Here is a 20,273-nt window from a genome sequence, read left to right on the forward strand (position 1 = left end):
GAAAAGTCAAGAAGTTTTGTTTTTTGTCATCAGGCCTGGCCATGGCTCTTCAATTTGATTTCACAGCTGCAGAAGCATTTGGTAAGGAAATATCAGAGTGCAGCCGTAAGCCGAAGTGTCAGTGTCTATCCATCCTGGTAAGAAAGGCCCAAAATAATAATCAAACACTCTATCCTCTTTGGAGTTTCGCTGCCAGCCCCGCAGAAAAACAGACAGACAAATACAACGAGTATCTCCACACCCCTGCTCTGACAGGAGGCGCTGGCAGAGTCGGGGTAAACGGACTGCGCTGTGCGGCACAGCAGCCCCTAATGATCTCCCCTCTGTTTCAGCGGACTGAGAAAAGCCATTACCTCCCGCCACATTACCCTGCCATCCCTCACATGGTGGATGGCTCCTCTCTCCCATGAGCACCTTGCTCCAGTCATGGCTGGCAGTGCTCACCTCCTTACCGCCTCCACCTCAACTCTGTCCACCCTCCTCCCTCTGAAACCCCCAGCTCTATACATCACATTTAACACTTTGACACTAACAGTCTATAATGTTTCTATTCTACAAAATCACTCTGCCAACTCCAGGATAGCAGAGCAGCGTGTGAGGAAAATAAATACCACTCTCAGCCGCTGGCAGTAAATTGTAAAGGAAAAGGAAAAGTACAAAAAGAGCCTCTTATACACTCTTCACACTACATCGTAGAGGCCGTCTGGCTGCAGTTGCAGTGAAGGATCATTTCAATCAATATACATTACAGCTTCTACTGACAGCAACAGCTCACACTTAACATGTAAGACTGTCCATGCTGTACGGAGAGGCCATATAACCATATTTTTAGAGAAGTCAACAGTCCTTGCGATCACTTTATTGCTCTATGAAAGAAACATTTCACTGCATTAAATTATTAAAATCAAAAAGTGGCATGAATAAATAAAACCTGCCGGAATAAGTGATGTGACAAGACAGACTTGAAGCATGACCTTTGAAAGCATCTCAACATGTCAGCAGGCGAAAATAGTGGGATGTGCTATGAGAATGTGGTGGGAAAAAAAAAGGAATTAAATAAGCAAGATCTAAAAAAATAAAGCATAAATGAAACACGTCTGGGAGGATTACTCAAAAACAGTAAAAAAAAAAAAAAAAAACAATAAACACAGAAACACCCACACCCCACTGCATTACAATTTGTTTCTTTTGTCTTTCTAATACAAGTGTTTACTTTGGCAAAATCCAATCATTTCATTCTTTCCAAGCGCATTTCATGTATATAAACAAACATTTGCTCGACCTCGACTGGAGTATTAGCTTTAATGTATCGTCAGCAAGCCTGGCTTTGAGAGGGCATTAATTTCAATTCGACGATTTAAACACTCCAGTTTGTCGCAATCCTTCATCGCAGTACGCCACCAAGTCAACACACACAATGGGCCTATTTTTCAATCTAATGGCAGAGCTTACTTGCCATTAGTGGGGAGAAAAACCTGCTTTTGCCTTTGAACAAGCCACTCAAAATGAAACCCTGCATTTCAAAAAGAATTTGAATAATTAATTGCAAGTTAAAACTGACATGAACCCAGAGAAACGGGGTGGGGATGGGAGTGAGCAAATATATCTTTTTGCCCCGAGGCCAGTGGATGTCTCATCTTAGAAAGCTGGAGAATCTAGTCTTTGAGGGTAGTGTGTAATCTCCAGTGAATCTAATGAAACAAAGTAAAAGATAACGCCACATTTCATCATATTGGAGACAGAGTACTTCCTTCAGCTTGCCCTCGAGGTGGCAGGAATCCATAATCTGAGGAAATCAGTCTTTTTATGTAGTTGAGGAATCACAAGCCCCAGTTTGACCCGACTCTCAAGACAGTTGATTTATGAGCAGATCAAGACTTGAGCCCAAAGCCCACACCTATCTTTCAAATGATTTTATTTTAAAGAAAACCCTTTTTGGATAAAATATTATGAAACCAACTGCTGTCACGAAGTAATTTAGGGGGAATACGGGTGTTAATTTAATATATGGCATAGAAATAGCATCCCAACAAGTCAAAGAAACACACACCATAAATGTATATTTCTTTATAATAAGATATTTCTATCACAAAATGTTATTGCCTTCTCATATATGTCAAAATCACACATTTAGAAAAGCCACCTCTTCCCCTGACATGTCCTTGGACCATTCCTTTGCAGTGAGCTCGCCTTTATTATTTAATTAAGCCACTACGGCCGTTACATTAATAATTGAGTGTGAGAGGAGACCCAGGGCAGCCGCAGGCTCTGGCGCATTGGGCTTCCTGGTGAGGAGTGTATTAAAAATGTGTGTGTTTATGTCCCTAGGGCGTCTGTCCTGGCTGCATAAAATTGAATTGGTTATATCTAATATATCATCCCCTAAGGGTGGCTGGGTGGGTGAGGAGGAGCAGAGGAGAGCTGGGATGGTCGCATCCTGCCAGCAGGGAATGAGTCTCGGAGATTCAGAGAGACGCATCAGGCTGTGACGTTAATGTCCCTCAGAATCAAATCGATGGCTGTCCGAATCCTCAATGAGCATGGCCTTAAGCTAGGAGGCACAAGACAAGCCCAGAACCAGATTAAACCCACTCGTTACTGCAGTCTTTGTTCACTTCTGCTGTCTGGTGATGCATTCTGTGCATCACTGAGAATGGGTGAAAGATTTTTTTTATGAAAAAGGATTACAAGCAGATACCAAATACATGCAAGAAAGGAAAAAAAAAAAGCTTTTGGCATTCATGATACTAAGAGGATGAATGCTAGTGACAATGTGAGAGTCTGAATGTAGAGGAAGGAAAAACATCACTCATGATCCCTCCTTTCACAGACTGAGAGGCTGACTGCAAATACACTCTCCCTCTCCGTCTTTCTCCACCTCTCCTCTTATCTGCTTCGCCCACCATCCCCCCACCTCCACATCCAGCAAGCTCCGCGCCTTTATCCACCTCTGCACCTTTAAGGCCTCCAGACTCCAGAGGAATGAGCGTTTTAACACCACCATTAAGGTCAGGGCCTAAATTATTGATCCGCCACCTCTATCAGCATAACGGTCACGTAGCCAGTATCACAATCTAACCCTGCCGCCCTCGGCCAGCTTGCTGCAGCTCCCTCAATTAGAGAGAGATTCTCATTACAAAGGGAGACAGCGAAAGGGAGAGTGAAAGAGAGAAGCAAGGTGGGGGGGGGCGGGAGGGGGTCCATTTCAGATGATGAAAAAGGGGGACAGCAGGCATTCTTTCCAGCCAGACTCCTCCCTCCACCTCCTCCTCCTCCTCCCCCTTGAAGTCTCCCATCATCTCCCCAGACTAGACCCAAAGATGACAGGTCTTATCCTCACCAAAATGCGGGCGATAAGGCAGCTGTAAAAGAATAATAAAAGAATAATGCATGGAGGATGAAAGAGGAAGGCAGACAGGGAGTGAGGCAGAGAGAGAAACAGGCCAGGGAGGGTGCAGCAACATAAATAAAGATGCGGCACAGTTGGGCTGGATCTCCTAATGAATTCGGAAGGTCCTGGATCAATAACATCAGCACGCTGACAACACATCACAAATGCCAAAGGAGCGCTCCGCTTTTAACAGAGCTAGGAGCAAAACGGGCATTTACTGCGGGCTTGTGCTGTATGAAAATGACCAAAAATGACAGAATGCATAAAAAAATCCTCATTGCAGATGGACTGCAACAATACGTTTGTGTGTGATACTGCTGCAAGGAGCTTCAGGAAGCAGGAAGCAGCTTTGATGCTTGGTAATGGGGATGATTTCCACCTAGGAGATTAGGTGATAGTGGCAGTGCTATCACTGCCATTAGTGATACTGATGACAGATGGTTTCTTTGTCTCTATTCAGATTTATTTTCCCGGCTGTCAGAGGAAAGAACACACTGAGTACGTCATTATCCAGTACAAACAGCCTGAAATAAAACAACCCCTGACATCACGGTCAAACTCGATGCTGTACTGCAGAGCTATGGGTGAAAAATTAGAGAGTGTGTTAGAATGTATTTGGCAAAGAGTCTTAGAAGTAGATCAAAGCCGACGTTGACTAGGGTCTCAAGAACGTGCCCTCTCTCCCCATTCACTCATACACAATCATGGCCTAATGGCATTCCATTAACATAATTGCCAACATAACTAGTGTTCCGTGTCTGAGAGCCATTCCCCATCTACACAGAAAAAAAAAAAGAACAGAAAGATGAGAAGAGATGAAACTGAGCCAAACTGGGACCGTCCCCAAAAACATACTGTGGGTGTTCGAGCTGGATTCCCTTCCTCCTCGCCGCCTTTTCAAAGCTACAGCTCTTTGTGGAGACCCCCTGGAAAGACTCTGGCATCTCAAGGAATGTGATGCCAGTGTGTGTGTGTGTGTGTGTGTGTGTGTGTGTGTGTATGAGCGCATGTTTGTATGCAGCACAGATAGCGGGTGAAAGAGCAGAGCTTCCTTCACATGTTGGTAGCTGCCTCAGCATTCAAAGATTGAGCCCCGGCGCACGCTTCACACCAAACACAACCTGCCAGGCGAAATGAAATTCCCATTATTTTTAATTAATCCCTAATTAAAATATATTACTCCAAAGATTCCACAAATCTCTCTTAATATGCAAATGTGGCCAATTCAAGGATATTTACATATCATTAATTAAGGCAAGCACATTCTCTTAGTCTAATGAGCTGTGGCCTGGGTCTGCCAAGGAAAACTAAACGCTGGGCTCAGGAGTGAGTAAGCACAGCCACGGGGGGATGCCGACTTCTCTGTTGACTCAGGACTATCAACCACTACTGCTGGGGTGAAGAAGACAACAACTCTGTCAGGCTCACAGGAAAAAAAAACACCCCAAGACACTTTAATGTCATTAGAACCGCTGCAGGCGAAACAGCTTGAATCTTTTTGAGCTGGTTCAACGTAGCAGATATGAGGTATGAAGGGGTCTGATATGCCGTCACCATCACTAGCACGATTACTCTGTCCACCTACACACAGTGAGTTCACGCCCTCATCCAGAGAGTCCGCTAAAGGAACAACTGAAACAAATATAGACGAGGTAGGCTGAGGTTAAGCCCTTCAGTACCTTCAAATCATCTTATTCCACCCTCTCTGACACATATTACATCAGTTTGTTACAGCTCTTGATGAAAGCCATATGATGTGAACTATGATCATTAACCACTATCTTTAGTGGCTTTGATAATGAATCATATTAAAAGATTGGACTATCTAAGCCTGACACATTTCATGTTTGGGATTTCATTTAGATTTTCGAATAGATAGTTTGAACGATGTTTTGTTGCAAGGCCAAGTGCCATCAAATGGAAGACAAATAGGTACTATTCTAAGATTCCATTCTCAACTGTCTCTAGAGGTTCTAAATATCGAATATGTCAACTATTATGTAACAATTTTACATAATTCCTGATTACTGGAGATTGGAAACTGTAACATTTACAGCAGCATTTAAAATAGAAATACTTAATAGTTGGTTTCCAGCCTGGAGGTCGGTGAACTAATTTTTCCCGTTTTCCTTGTTAAATGATTTACCTTTTATTAGAAAAATATAATGTTCACAACTTACTGTTAAAGGGAATATTTCTGCTTTGCTGCAGTGGGGTTGCATGTCGAACCTATGAGTAGTCAGTGTCTTCCATGCAGTAGTCAGTGGTCTCTGTTTAGAGTATCAGTCCATCTAAAAAAGCTCAAACCTGAAAAGTTTAATAGAGGTTCAGGCGAACGCTATATTGGGAATTTTTACAAATTTTAACTTCTGCATTTTCGGTATGACGTTTTAGAGAGGAGTTGTTTCGGAAGTTGTTTTAAAAAATTTGCTCTCCAGGTGGCACCGTTCTGAGTAGCTTTCTCCCCTCATGAAACCTGCTTTTCCAAACTAATAGTGCTCTGAATGCTGTCTACTACAGTTCAAACCATGACTGCTCATAAGTGCATACAACAATAACAAAACAAAAAAAAGCCCTTTAAAAAGCAGAACACATTGACCAACTTCTTATTTCTAAAAGTAGCTGCGGAACTGAATATGTAATAAATTATAACACTATTATTATTATAACACTAATATAGACAAATTTCTAGCCCAACAACAACTGGTAGCTTTGGTTTTTGAACTGTCTGTATACATTTACTTAAAATTCTAAGTACTTGTTAATTTTATTGTATTTTAAATGGATCGCAATACATGTCACGGGAAAGTACTCAGATTCCTAACCCTAAGAAACTACTGTGTAACTATGTACTTGTGTAACAACCAAAACCGAAAGTGAAACCTAATGTGCAGCCTGTGAAACTGCTCATAAATCGTCAGTAAAACAACCCAATTTGGACCCTTCTCTTTGTTGGAGTCTTTTTAACTGAAGAAGGTGTGTTAATCACTGGAGGAAAGGCAGGAACTTTGCTGAAAGAAGAAGTGGGTGCACGTTCACTGCCAAATGGTTTCAGAACAAAAGAGAACTTATAAGAAGGAATTATGAGGAACAAGAGAGAGCGAGGTTTTACACAACTTTACCTTCACATAGGAGGTAGCTGTTTTCCATTGTATTAAGGTTTAAAAAAATCGTATATTGAAACTTTAATAAGAAATACTGCTCAAAATTGTACAAAGAGCACTGAAAACGCGACAGTGCATGAGCAACGTGTTATTAACTGCCATACCAGCCTTTTAATCATTAAAGTGAATATGTGAAGCGCATCCAACCATTTTTGCATAGTTGTAACAAGGATACTATTCATGAATAATATGCTATATTAGGTGATTTGAAGGAGAGTATGGAAAGGAGCTGGGGTGCGATGTACTTTGCTCATCCCCTTGTTCTCCCTTTTCCCGGCTGTTCTAATTTGACACCTCAAGCTGGGGGTGTGTGTGTGTGTGTGTGTGACTAGGTGGGGGAGTGCAAAGACACAGTGGAATTCATTAAGAATAGCAACCCTTCTCTCCCCTCAACCTGCTTCCACTGCTAATGACATCAAAGGTGAGCAGAGAGCAAACCAGGAAGAGGACAGAAAGACTGAGAGCACAGAGGGGGGATTAGAAATATCTTAAAAATATATATTTTCAGTAGAAGCGCGTACATTGCGTAGCTCATACAGGAGAAACTTTTACTGAACAATCCTACTGAGGCCTTCTTTGCCCAGTTTGGTTGAAGTGTATTTCTGCATCCTTTTAAGATTCGCAGAGAGGTTCCAAAACTGCTACTTTGCCTCTGACAGTCCAAATGCACTATGATGACATACCAACAACTGACTGCAGACCTTCGAAAAAGCCATTTATGCCTCACTTTGTAGGTTGGATGGAGTGCAATCAGACCTTTTCAACATTGTGATTACCACGTACTGGCTCAGAAAACTGTGGCTGAGGAATTGGCTCGCTAATGGCAGTTTCACATCAGCCATCTATAGGGACCTTTCAGACAGGTAAAGTGGTAGCTACAAGATATTGAAATGCCCAGTACCAACTGGGATGAATGGCCTTAAAAAAGCATTATAAACTTCTTCTTTTTTTCTTTTTTTTTTGCTGTGAAGGCTGCAGCAGCGTGTGGAAGATGAGCAGCTTTATCTTCGCAGTGGCTTAAAACATCAAACACCTCGCAGTCACTGAAGCTGCTGCTTGATTTTAGAGCTGGGAGGGAAAATGATAGAGGGAAAAGAAAAAAAAAATGTTTCCAAGCTGAGCTAAAATCTTCACTTAAAACACTGTCCCAAGACCTTTCAAACGCTCATTTCCATTTATCTACCAGTGATATTTTTCATGACGTACTCTCTGGCAAACTATCTGACTCATAAATCCAATTCAAGCCTATTACTGGAGAACTTTTAAAGCTATCCTTCATTAATGTTAATGGGGTTTTTTAGTGGAGGCCAGTGGTGGTTAGGACTACATGGCTGCTTTCCCAAGCTTGTTTAACAGGCACCAGACAGAGATGGATGCTTCTTGCAGTCTGATAGGCTCTCTGAGCCATCTATCACCCAGAGGACCCACCCACAGAGCTGGCGTTCCATAACAAAAGGGCAGGCAGGAAAGCTCTTGATTGACAGCTTTATGTGTGTGGTGCCTAGTCAGACAGCAGAGAGGAGACATGGTATCTGTTTCTGGCCTCGATGCTGGCCCTCTCTCTGAAAATGAGTTGTGAAGAACAGAACAAAATAATGAGTGAGCGGGGGAATCAATCAATATGCCGACACATGAGATAAATGAGAGAATCAAATAAACACACACGCAAAAAAAAAACCATCCCTAATGCCGCTGAGTAGGTACAAAACTAATCAGGCAAATGAAGCTGCCCAAGCAACATAAACTGTGAATGGAGAGCAGTGTTAAGGCATAAACAGTTATTATCACAAAGATTATTACCCTTACACCTCCAGACTCACTAATTAGCACAATAAATAGCCATAGTCTAAAATGCATGGGCAGGGTATGCAATAAAACCTGCTGCAACATGTAGATGCAGATACTTCAAAGTGAAAGTCACAAATAAAAGCTGCAGCCACTACAATTCAGCTAAAAACATTAAAATCTATAATAACATAAACACATAAAGTGCTTTGCTTCCTTCACGGCTGTAATCTTTTTACGAGAGGGCAAAGTCTCTCTCAGGGTGTATATATTCTTGAAATGCAGGCAAAAAAGGAAGGAGGAGGGGGACGTGGGTTCAGAGAAGACACACTAAATTTGGACAGTAAGTAGTATCACCCCGTCTGCGCGGTACACCGCACATTCGCAACGCCCCATTTAACCGCACACGGCGCTTCCCTCTACTGCCTTCATTTGCATACTTCAGCGGGGCCCTGACGGATGAAGACGGATGGGGCAAAATCAGCCTCACTGAAACAACTGTTTTATCAAGGTTAAACTATCCAAGAAGCTCTTAACCCGCGCGCCTTTATCACACTACAGCTCTCCCAATATCAATCTATCAATATGATCTTATCGGAGGGCGGGGTGGGTGAAGACGCTCTTCGTAAACTCAAGTAATAGGAACATAAAGGAATTTTATGTCTTCAGGGGAGGAGACTGTTAAACACGGTGCTGAAGGACATGTCCAATAAAAGAAGCTGCAAGGTGGTGCCAGCAAGCAAAATAAAAAATAATAGAAGAACAGGAGCTCCTCGTCTCAAGGAGCGATGGGGTTGTCGGTTTGAATCTTGGTGAAAGAGTGAATATGAAACATTGAACTCCTCATTTAACAACAAAGCACACAGTGGCCCTGCAGATGCAAACAGTATCATCTGCTCCAGGGAAAGTGGATGTATATTTACTAAATATCTACGTAACTTTTCTTTTACTTTTCCCCGAAGTAATAGATACATGTCTAGAAAACTTGTCTTTGTGGCATTTGGTGCTACTTAATGTAACATGACAGCTCTTGTCCTATCAGTTCAAACTGGCACATTTGCCTTTCTATTTTGGGAATAATGATATGTAGCAGTTTTGAGGAGAGTCTATTTGTGTTCAGCAGACAACCACATGGTGCATGCTTGTGTTTATGTGTGCAGATGTACACATACAAAGCGATTTCCTGGGGAATTTCCATAAACACATGTCACTTCACAGCAGAGCATAAAATCAGAGATGGAAATAACAGTAATGAATCATATGAACTGTGATAGGCTTCCTGTAGTGCTTTAAATGTGGAAATAGGAGGGGGGGGGGTTGGTCTTTTTGCCTATTTCAAACTTATGCAGCAATGCTAAATCACCACACAACACAAGTCAGGAGCTACTCTGCATAAACAAGTACAGCTTGTTTTATCACTGTTACTATGTCTTGTGGATTAACTTAAATACAAAAATATATGTATTTATTGACACTGTCAAAGACTAACATGGCAAACAAAGACTGTATTCCTTGCATGGCAACAGTATGAGCATTTTTTGTCACTGTTACAATGGTAAAAATTGAACATACAAAATAATAATTGACAAGTTACAATACTGTCTTGTACTCTCTGGTAACAAGAACTATACATGCCTAGCATTTATTTTTATGACACAACACGGTTGATGTGAAAACAATCTAATACACAAGTTACAAAATGCTGACAGCCCACATCATCAGAGCGAACTCCCTTCTCTCCCAACTTTTGATCTTTGAAGGGTAAAAACCCCGTTAGGAGTGGCTTGGTAATAAATGAAGAGAAGTATATAATTTGCTGATTATGCTCAAGTAGAAAAAAGAAAATGACAGCAATTAACATAATTTCAGTTGGAGTTAACTGTCCAGAACTAACATCGCCAAAGGCAAGCTGGCAGACAGAAGGCACAGAGGAAATCCACAGCTTTCACTCTTTGGGTTGGGATACAGATTTCTACAGTAGTGGGAACCAGCAAGAAGGCGTCACTGTGTCATCAATCCTCGTTAATGTTACTCGCAGAATTGCTTACATCGAAATGAACACTTTAGATGTCAAAGTTGAGCTAGGTTTCACACCGAAACAAAATAGCAGTGTGATAAAAACAGATCTCCCACAGCAACATATTCAACAAGTATAGCAAATTGAAACGGCATGTTTTCAAAGGCAATTCTGATTGAAGACATTCAAAAAGACTCGAGTCCCTATAATAAAAACTGACTCAACAATAAGTTTATGAAATATGGTTTCTTAAACAAAATACAAGGGGGAAAAATGTTAAAGGCTTACAGTAGATTTTCTTTAAGAGGAAGCATTTCGATCCAGATGATATTGGCTTTTGAGGCTGTCATTTGATACATACATGCAGAAAGTGCAGACACTCCATCAGTGGTTTCTCTAAGGGCTCCTATCTGGCTTGCAGATATGGTCTTAACCGTGCCAAGCAACCAGACCAAGCGCTGACCTCTGTTAACATGCATGCTCTTGATGTACTGTGCTAAATGCTACCTGTGGTGTCACATCTGCCCTGGGACATGATCCAAAACTGCAGCACCTCGTGTCTCTATGGGCCCCACAGAATTGGCAGAAACAATCCAGAGAGACAGTCTGCATGCCTATTTCTGCCCCTCCAAAACACACTTTAAAACTGAAATAGTAGACACCACATACCACCCTGAACATTTCCAGCATGAGACTGTTTGATTTTGCAGCCACAAAACAACTCTTTGTGCGGCTAAATTTATCATCACTCTCCACCACGGTATTTGTGTCTTTCTCTACAGTTCAATATCCCCTCTCTCTTTTTCAGTGTGTGTCTGTGCTGCTCTTTGTCTGCGCCTTTCCTTCCAGCGAAGGTGCCGAGGTTACAAAGGCTCATCTGCGGCCCCTTTGTCTCTCACGGCAACGGCAAGGTTTATTAACATAAATTAGAATAGCTCACCGAGAGAGTACCTTGTCTCTGTGCGTTACCCACGGCAACCTCTCCTCCACTCTCAATCCACCTGAACGTGTGAGTGTGTGTGTGTCTGTGCATGAATCTAAGTGTGACATAAAGAAAGAAGGGGGAGTGGGAGTGAGAAAGAGTGAGTGCACACACTCCCCTGCATCTAAATGTGAAAGTACTCTGAGATGAGGGAGACACATCCACACCCATCTCTCCCCTGTCCTGATTAAAATAAATGGTGCTATCTGCACTGCATGACTCACTACACCATGGCATTACTATCAGTAATTGAAACATCCAATCACTACTGAGCCATCAGCCTCACTGCTCTTCCCCATCTGACTTTGTGGCACCTGATTGAACATCCTACTGTATGGGATGTAATACAAGATATGCCTTTGACTTTATACAGGGGAAAGCTGAAGAGAGAAGCAGAAATACAAGGATCTATTTTCTTGTCTTTCTTTTTTTTTTTTTGCATGACATACTGTAAGTGTCTGTATGTGCAGTATATATTTGAAATTTGTGCATCTGCGTGTACCACTCAGCGTCCCGAGCAAATACCAAGTGAGAGTCGGCAGCCTCATTGATTGGTGTTGATTCCATCTGGGCAGCCAGCAGCAACTGACAGAGGATCTAAGCCGCTGCGAAAGGCAACCATTAATCTTGGTCCTGTTTAAGCAGCATGTATTAATTTGTGTCATTTTTACTAAGTCAGCCAGGGAAGAGCACTTGCCATCTTATGTTTGACTGTTCATCGAAGTCAGGGGGGTCCTTTGTATAACCCCAGCATGCCAGCAACATGCCACTTACATCTTAGTGGCAGGGTGCCAGGCAACCCACCTTCATCTAAATGCCCACGAAAATCTTAATGTTTGAGCTATTATTCAATAAGTAAAACAGTACATATTTCTCTAATCAAACAGTGTGAAAGGCCAGGGCTGGGTGCATGTTATCACAAGGATTGAACACCATAAAAAAATAAGAAACTAAACAGTATAATCCAGAGGTGGGGGTGCACAGCCTTTGAACATATCAGTAATAGGATCTGCAGGTGTTTCAGCTCCAACATCAGGATCTATGCTTTTACCGGTTATACCGTGCGGGGCAATTCCATGAGACTGTGCAAAATCCAATCAAATCTAAACAGCACCAATAAGAAAAACAATGGCTGAGGCAATTGCAATGGCAATAATGTCACCAGAGCTGTTTTGTAGACACTAAAAGCTGCTCAAGAGACAAACATCTGATAAAAAAAAGAAACTCCACTCCGCCATAGAACAAATTTCCTCTCTAAAGCAATTTTATATTCGATAAGTGGGAAGGCATTCTAAGCATAATGGATCTGAATATGATCCCTGTCAGAAAACTAAGAACACAGCCATGTATAAAAGCCCAGTGTTCAGAATGGCCAGTACTGCTGCATCAGATAACCAGACTGAAAAGGAAAAAAATATATATATACATGTATATATATATATATATATCTCTTTGAAGGACTGGGTGGACTGTCCAGGGTTTACATCGCCTTTCGCCCGATGACCGCTGGGATAGGCTCCAGCCTCGATGGACCCGACCCGACCGATGGATTAAGCGTGTATAGAAAATGGATGGATGGATATATATATATTGACACAGTGAATGCATATCTTACATGAATAGGTTAACTGAAGCATTTTTGACTCGCACTTTTTATTGCAGTTACTTTAAAGGTGAAATTGGAAAAAGAGAAATTCTTATCTGAAATATCAAACTGACACAGTCATACACTTTTGTGTGCATATACAAAAGATAAGCACAACTGAAAATGCTAACAAGTGATGATGTTCTTATTTGTGTAAGAAGGTAAAGCATTGAACAGAGAATATAACAGCTTAAAATCTACCACTGGCAACATATGTATGCTTTCGCAAACCCGTACACATGCACTCTCATCATATGTCACCACACATAATATGACCATTCTACAGCCAAATCTGTTATCACGGCTAATTACTACTCCCACCTCAGATATACAGGGCTGTAATTAGCCTCTTAAAACATGATTAACATGTCTCAATTAAGCCAGTCAACATTTGCATAATATATTAGCTGTCCTAATTGCAAGTGAGTTTATATCAGCGGACAGGGAGCATCAGAAATACTTGCTGTTGCTTCTGAATTGCACTTGTAATGTGGTGAATATATGGATATAAAGGAAATGTCAGTGAATAAAAAAGATCTCAGACTATCTTTATATCATATAAGTCACTTTAAGGCAAAGATTAACTTACAGTCCACATCCCAGTTAAAATAAAATCACATGTTTATTATTATTCATTCTGATGAACATTTCTGGCAAGAGGGGGAAGAGTTTCCTATAAACTCGCAAATCAAAGCCCACTTCTCTCAGGAAAATATCACACTCATTTTGAAGTTATTCATTTGAGGTTATTTATGAGAGAACAGGCAGAGTCCTATTTGGACTTATTTCCGTGGAAACTAAAACATGGTGGGGGGGATAAACTGCTGCTTCTGCACTTCCAAGCCAGGGACAGATATACAGTCTCCCAGCTAGTGCGGGGAAACCAAGGACATAGCCATTAGTTTCAGGACAGCGCCACATTGGAGACTAATGCCTCCATCTGTCACTGGAGATGAGAAGAGAGTAACAAAGAGAGGCAACACTAACCCCTGAACTCATCATGGACAGCCATGTCAATTAAATACTGAAAAACTGCAGCACTGGGAGCCATAGTGACCAGTTTATCCACTGCTGCATGGGAACTCAACGAGTACTTCCATCATCATTTAATGTTGATTTTACAAGAAATGCTCGAAATAGCAGTTTGACACTATCTCCATGCACCTATGCGTTAATTTCAAGTGAATTACTGGATTCATTGATTAGTTAATCATTATCACTCATTCACGCTCATTGATTCAGCTTAAAATTACTTTATCGTTGTAGTAATTTCTTAAATAAAAACTTATTTTAGCTTCTCAGATGAGAGAATTAGCTTGCTTTTCTCTATTTCTATTGTAAAGAAATATTTCTCAATATTCAATTAGACAACAAGATAACGTACAAACTGACGAATAATAATTCCTGATCTATGCCAGTAAAAGTGGAACACTTTCCTCTCCGTTTGTGAGCACCCCTGGCAGGAACCCCAAAGTAACCGGATCACTGTAAACATCTAAAATGTGTTGTCTAATTAGCACCTCAGGCTTGAGGGTGGGGGCTACTGTTAGCAAGATGGACTGATTCAGCAGGTCTCCAGCTTTGATAAGTTCAAGCGGTGTAATGCATTATCCGTCTGATCACATTAGTCATGCAGGAGCTCTCCATCTGACCTGAGTCTGCATGGAAGTAATGTGAGGCTGCTGACACAGACAGGCCTGACGAAACAGTCCCAGGCCCACAGATAGAGAGAGACATGGGGAGAGAAAGGGGGGGGGGGGGGGGGAGCAGGCCTGAAATCTGACACTCAGAAACACTGACTTGGTGTCTGGCTTCTCTTACTTAGTCAACCTGTACGTGCCAGCTTCCCTCGCCGTAATGGTTCCACACAAACAAAGACGCTCTCCAGTTCTGTTCACAGGATGTGAAGCAAGCACAGGAAAACAAATTCTAAGTGCTCTCAGGAACTGTAGTAACAATGATGATAGTTTAAAAAAAAGTTGAGAGGGGCCAGGCGACGGGGCAAGCGTTCCTCTGAAATACAACCTCGGCTGCCAAAAGGAACGTCTCTAAGTGGTAACACAAGCCTTCGCCGCTGGTTCTCCATAAGCCAGCGGGTGAACCTGAGCTTGTTTAAACTTACTAAATACTCTTTAACGCAGTGACATGGGAACGACCCCAGCACAAATAAACAGGGGGTGGGGTGATGTGGGGTCATCAGTTAAGGCCTGCTCTGTCTGCTATTGGCATGCGCTCCCGCCTTGTTGTCAGCTGCCTGCCAATGGACACCTCACTGCGGCAATGACCCATATTGCTGCTGTCAACACTCACACCACTGATATATCTCGGAGGAGAGGTGGACACAGCTTACACGTGAATAACTACATGCAGCAAATGATAACCGATGTAGGGAAATGCTTCGTGTCTTCGTTAAAAGGTCGAGGAGCGTCAGATCTGAACTGCTGCACTCGTCTCCTAAAGCTCGCACCTCTTCTCAGAAACACTGACTGCAACAATGTAAAAGGCAGGGAGAAGCTGACTCTTTATAAAGAATATAAAAAAGTCCTGACAAATTACAGGCTGTACTCCACTCGCATACACTGCACTCAGCACATTTGGCTGTAAATGCCATGGTGAAGGTTTGAGTCATTTTCTCTGTCACTGCAGTGAAAGGATTTTCAGTTTCGTCTGCACAAAGCCTCCTATGGGCGAAGATGAGCTGCGGCTCAGCTCTTCAAACATAGACAGGGACTGTTTTTTTCTCTTTTTTTTGCAGAGGAGGGGGAGGTGGGGATGTTTAAGTTATTCATACCTTTTAAATGCTTTTCTGATATTTACAGCTCACTGATTTCAGGTATTGGAGAATGTTTTTCAGCGTTTATAGAAAAAAGAGGAGTAAAAATAACTAATCCAACAAGAAAAGAGAAAATACCAGCTGTGGTGAAACATGTTCATTTCCAAACTTGGTACTAAACCGAGGGGAGGACAATTTGCAGTCTGGGGGGAGCCTCTCTCTTGTCAGAAGCTCTGTGCAGTCCTGGTTGCCAAGAACGGTGGGAAGAGAAGGGAGGCAGGGGGAAAAGCCAGGAAAAGGTCCAAGTCACTTTGTTCTTCTTTTTGGAAACGAACTCTGGTTGAACTCAGGGAGACGCCAGACAGTTTACAAAGAACCAGGCATTACTCTTTCACTTTTTCAAGCCTTGCAATTTAGAAACAGGGCCCCAACCTCCTCTAACTTCCTCTACATGAGCTACACTCTTTGTAAATCTGATGAAAATCTCAAGTGTCAGCATGTTCCTTCTCCTGTTTTTGGAGAAACCTGTGCCAAACTCTGACTCATGTGAGTAAAATGTCAGGAAAGAACAGTTTATGTTATATTAATGAAAACGGCATTGCCCCCATCCAACTCAGTCTCTGTGTTTATTCTCAGCCATCTCCCATGGCTGCGACGTGACAACCCAACAGACAAAGTGACAAGGCTCTCTCAATAACCTCATAGACAGCTTCAAAGTTGTGTTCACAGATAAGGCCATATTGGATATTTTGTTTTATTTCCTCCCTTGAAAAGCAGCACTCTGCCACACACCTCAAAGAACATTCACAGGCTTTCATCATGTGAGCCGCTCTTGCTTTTAATCTGCTGTTAAGAGCGAGTAATAATTCACACATTCCTTTTCATGACTTTGACCCTGGTTGTGAACATAAACAGAAAATCCCTCTGACCTGCCTCTGCATGTAAAACAGGTCACTTAGCACACACCATCAAACTCGGCTGGTGAAAAGAGACAGAGAGGGGTGAGAAAGCTCGGCTCCACAAAAGCCCAAATGAAAACGCTGCTGTTCAATGACAGCAACCCCAGTCAGTGCTGTTCACGCACAAATATGTTGTACGATTAATCCATCTACAGTAGCTTGCATTTGGTCAATCAAAACCTCTGCTTTGAACAACTAAATCTACACATTTTTTTAATGTAGCAGTTCTTTAAGGAAAGATGCCAAAAGATAAAGACAGACACAAAGACGATGCTGTTACACCCCAAAATGGACAACATCCTCATCAGTGTAGGTGCTTACCTGTTTTCTCTTTTATTTCACACAAGACGTTGAAGAGAGCAGGTTTCATTCTGTGGCAGTTGAGTGCATGTTTCCTAAAAAGAGGACAAGACACCACTTTCCAATCGATATTCAAACAAGTGGAAACAGAACAAAGCTGCTTAAAGGTCTGGGTTTTACTGAAATATTGCTAATGTGACACACGATCATCTCTGGAATAAAATCCAGGAGTCATAGTGTAGTAAAATATCTATAATGTTTAAACTGGTCTTTGGGCTTAATTATCTTTGATTATTTTACACAATAAACGACTTCAAACCTATTAAGAACTCAGATTTTTCTCACTGACAATCTGAAACTAAATCCATCCAGTTAGACCACAGCTGTCACATCCTTTAAACATTTTCAGCATATATATATATATATATATATATATATATATATATTTATTTATCATTATTGTTAATGCTATGGATCTAAACTATCGGAAAGAAAATGCAGCATGTTTATGATGGCACAGGATTACAATGTAAGCTCCTTTGTAACAAGGAAAAAGAGTGTCAGTGTAACAGAGGTGTCAAGTGTTCAGAAGCTTTTACTGGGCTTTTCTTAATCTGCAACAATAATGCAATAATTCCTAATACTGATTTTTAAAAAATCTTCACATAAAAGTTGTTTCAGATAATCAAACCTGAATCGTGACAAGTTTTTAAGGTCTTTTTTTTCGCTTTCGCGCAGTCACGGCACTTCAGTGGGCGTTATTGCTTTCATTTAGAGACAGTCTTGATACAAACCAATATGTTATTATCTCTCCCCTCCATCCCCAATATTTCCTCTTTCCAATAGATATCACAAGTGTTTTTGTTCAGCCTCACCTCGCCTGTGCTTCGTCTAAGCTTTGGTCTGTGATGGTCATTATTTGCTGTAATATGTCTCCGATGTCCTGCTTTCTTCCCTCTCCGTCCGTCCCTGCCGTGCCATCCTGCATATGCTGCGCCAGGCCGGGGTGTCCGGCCATGCCTACCCCGTGGGAGTGCATCAACCGAGGCTGCTCGTCCATCCTGGACCACGGTCCCTGCTGCCTCCCTTCCAACTTTTAAATTTTGATATCAAGAGGGGGAGGAAAAGAAGACAAAATATCCTCGGAAATTCCTCTGGATTCCTCGCGTCTCTCTCAGCCCCGACACTCCTCCTTTTTCCTTGGTAAGCTTTTCTGGATTTGGGAGGAGGGAGACTGACAAACCTTCTCCCCGCTCTCCCTCTCTCGGTCTCTCTCCCAGCTGGTTGAGGTGAAATCTGATCTGAATCGCTGCTTTTGGCTTTGGCCACTCCTGCGCCGCTACTGTAGGGAAGAAGAAAAACAGGATTGAACATTAAAGCCTCGTAATCTGATTAAAAGTGGAGCGCGTTGGGCTCCTCTTATGAAACCTCCAATATACTCGAGAGCTTGATGCGCCAAAAAAAGCGCTTAAAGATTCAACTTGCCTGTAAAGGATTTGGACACAAAGTAGCCACCAACTGTTATTGTTTGGCTTATGTCTGATAACTGACTCATAATCAGAGTATGGATGGAAAAGCCTCCGCCCCTCGAGCCACGATTGGAGAAGAAGGAGCGCGCAAGTCCCACCTCGGTCCTCTCTGAAAACGTCAATCATCCTCCTGGGCAAGGTGGGACACTGTAATAAACATTAAGAGATGTGACCGGACCGGGTGGCAATGCAGTGATGGATAGAGAGTGAATATGTAGCCTAATAAATAACTGTGAGTGGCAGTGGAGCTCTGACCCAACAGGACAGCATGGTGGTGCTTGGAAAAGACACTCTGTCACCCGCACTATATATTATCCTGCTGAATATTTACATCCGTGTAATCAGTCAAAGGAATAATAAATCAAGATGAATTTCATGAAACATGCGGCAGTTTGTGGAAAGCATTTCATAAACCTTGAGTTGTAACACAGGCATACAGTAGTAGTAACAAAATGCACACAGTAAACTCAGCATTGGTGCCCAAGAGCAATGCTTGTGACTGGTATAAGAGCCCATGTACCATTGACGAGGTGAAATAAAATCAGTCTGCTAAACCAAAGTTTCAAAGACTGATTTAAAAAAAAAAAGACTTCTCTCAGTTTAGACATCATAGTTTATTTACAGGTGTTAGGGAGTAATACTACCCACACTATGTGAAAAAAGAGAGAGAGAGGGAGCTCCAAGAAATCTGATAAACTGTCTCATCTGACATTCTTTGAGTCAGCTGGATGAAAGGTTAGCACAGTATTTCCTCTCTGCCCAAAGTTAGTGCTTCAAGTAGCACACGTTGCCCCCCCCCCCCCCCCCCCCCTCCCAAACCCTTGACCCTTCCCTGTAAAGTAACAACAAATCTCCAGCAAGCTTTTAAAATACAGCAACACAGAAAATGCTAGTTTGTTACATTTTGTTAACTGCTTTGGAGTAAATAAGCCCAGCTGTTATGCTGTAGTGTCTTCAGAAGTTGGCAGTGTGGGCTAAGTAACCCGTAAAAGTAAAAGAAATGACGCAAAGCTCAAAGAAGAATTCACAAAATCATGTCTATCACCTTGGCCACCCGCAAGAATAAAGAAATGTCGTCAACATCCTTTGGCATCTGCTAATTAGTCTTTCACGCTCGCCTGCAGAAAACTTTTTTTCCCACAAAATGAAAGTTTTTTTTCAAATTTTGAAAAAAAATGTGTTTCTAATGCAGCACTTTACATGCAGATAAAAGCACTGATGGAAACCCGTGTCTCTTGCTGCCTTGAAATGGGATCATCTTTACAACGATGACAAGAAAAATCTGCTATAAACAGCCCATACTTTGTTGCATTCACAAACTCTAAGTTGACTTTTCTGAAATTCCAAGCTTACACAATCCTGACGTGTTCCCTGAAAATGTTCAGAAGTAGCAGAAGCCACGGAAGTGCATTTTTTTTGGTGGATGGCTGAGTATTAACCTCCTCACATCCACCCTTCTTATGTGTTTTTCCATGTGTTGCACAATCAAATGGAAAGCTTAAGACAGATGAGCTGTAGAAAAAAATAGAACATTCTTCACAAAAGTGGACATAAATACTTTGGTTTTCACTTCGGCTTTTGAGCTTCTATTTTGAAGCATTGAGTTGCATGTTTAGTGCTTATCATCTTAACCTCTCTTGAGCCAGAAGTGACCATATCAGGACATGAAGGTAGAGCTGGAGAGATGTACTTGAAACCGTTATTTGAGGTCTGATATGTATTTAATTA

At 41.9% G+C, this 20,273-nt stretch overlaps 1 protein-coding gene across 4 annotated transcripts in view; it reads right to left on the bottom strand.

The window, feature by feature from the left end:
* Positions 1–18,357, bottom strand: part of pbx1a (pre-B-cell leukemia homeobox 1a) — a 47,626-nt gene extending 29,269 nt beyond the window's left edge. For all 4 annotated transcript variants that reach the window (XR_011907615.1, XM_072364450.1, XM_072364449.1 and 1 more), the window contains exons 1-2: positions 17,892–18,357; positions 17,038–17,111 (exon numbers count right to left, since the gene is read on the bottom strand). Coding sequence is in view for 3 of the 4 variants with exons in the window: in XM_072364450.1 (XP_072220551.1) it covers positions 17,038–17,111; positions 17,892–18,076 (259 nt within the window). In the remaining variant the exon portion in view is untranslated. The remainder of the gene's footprint in view (positions 1–17,037; positions 17,112–17,891) is intronic.
* Positions 18,358–20,273: the final 1,916 nt, after the last annotated feature.

Source organism: Leuresthes tenuis, unplaced genomic scaffold, assembly GCF_036924035.1.
Source record: "Leuresthes tenuis unplaced genomic scaffold, fLeuTen1.0.hap1 SCAF_14, whole genome shotgun sequence".
Taxonomy (NCBI): Eukaryota; Metazoa; Chordata; class Actinopteri; order Atheriniformes; family Atherinopsidae; genus Leuresthes; species Leuresthes tenuis.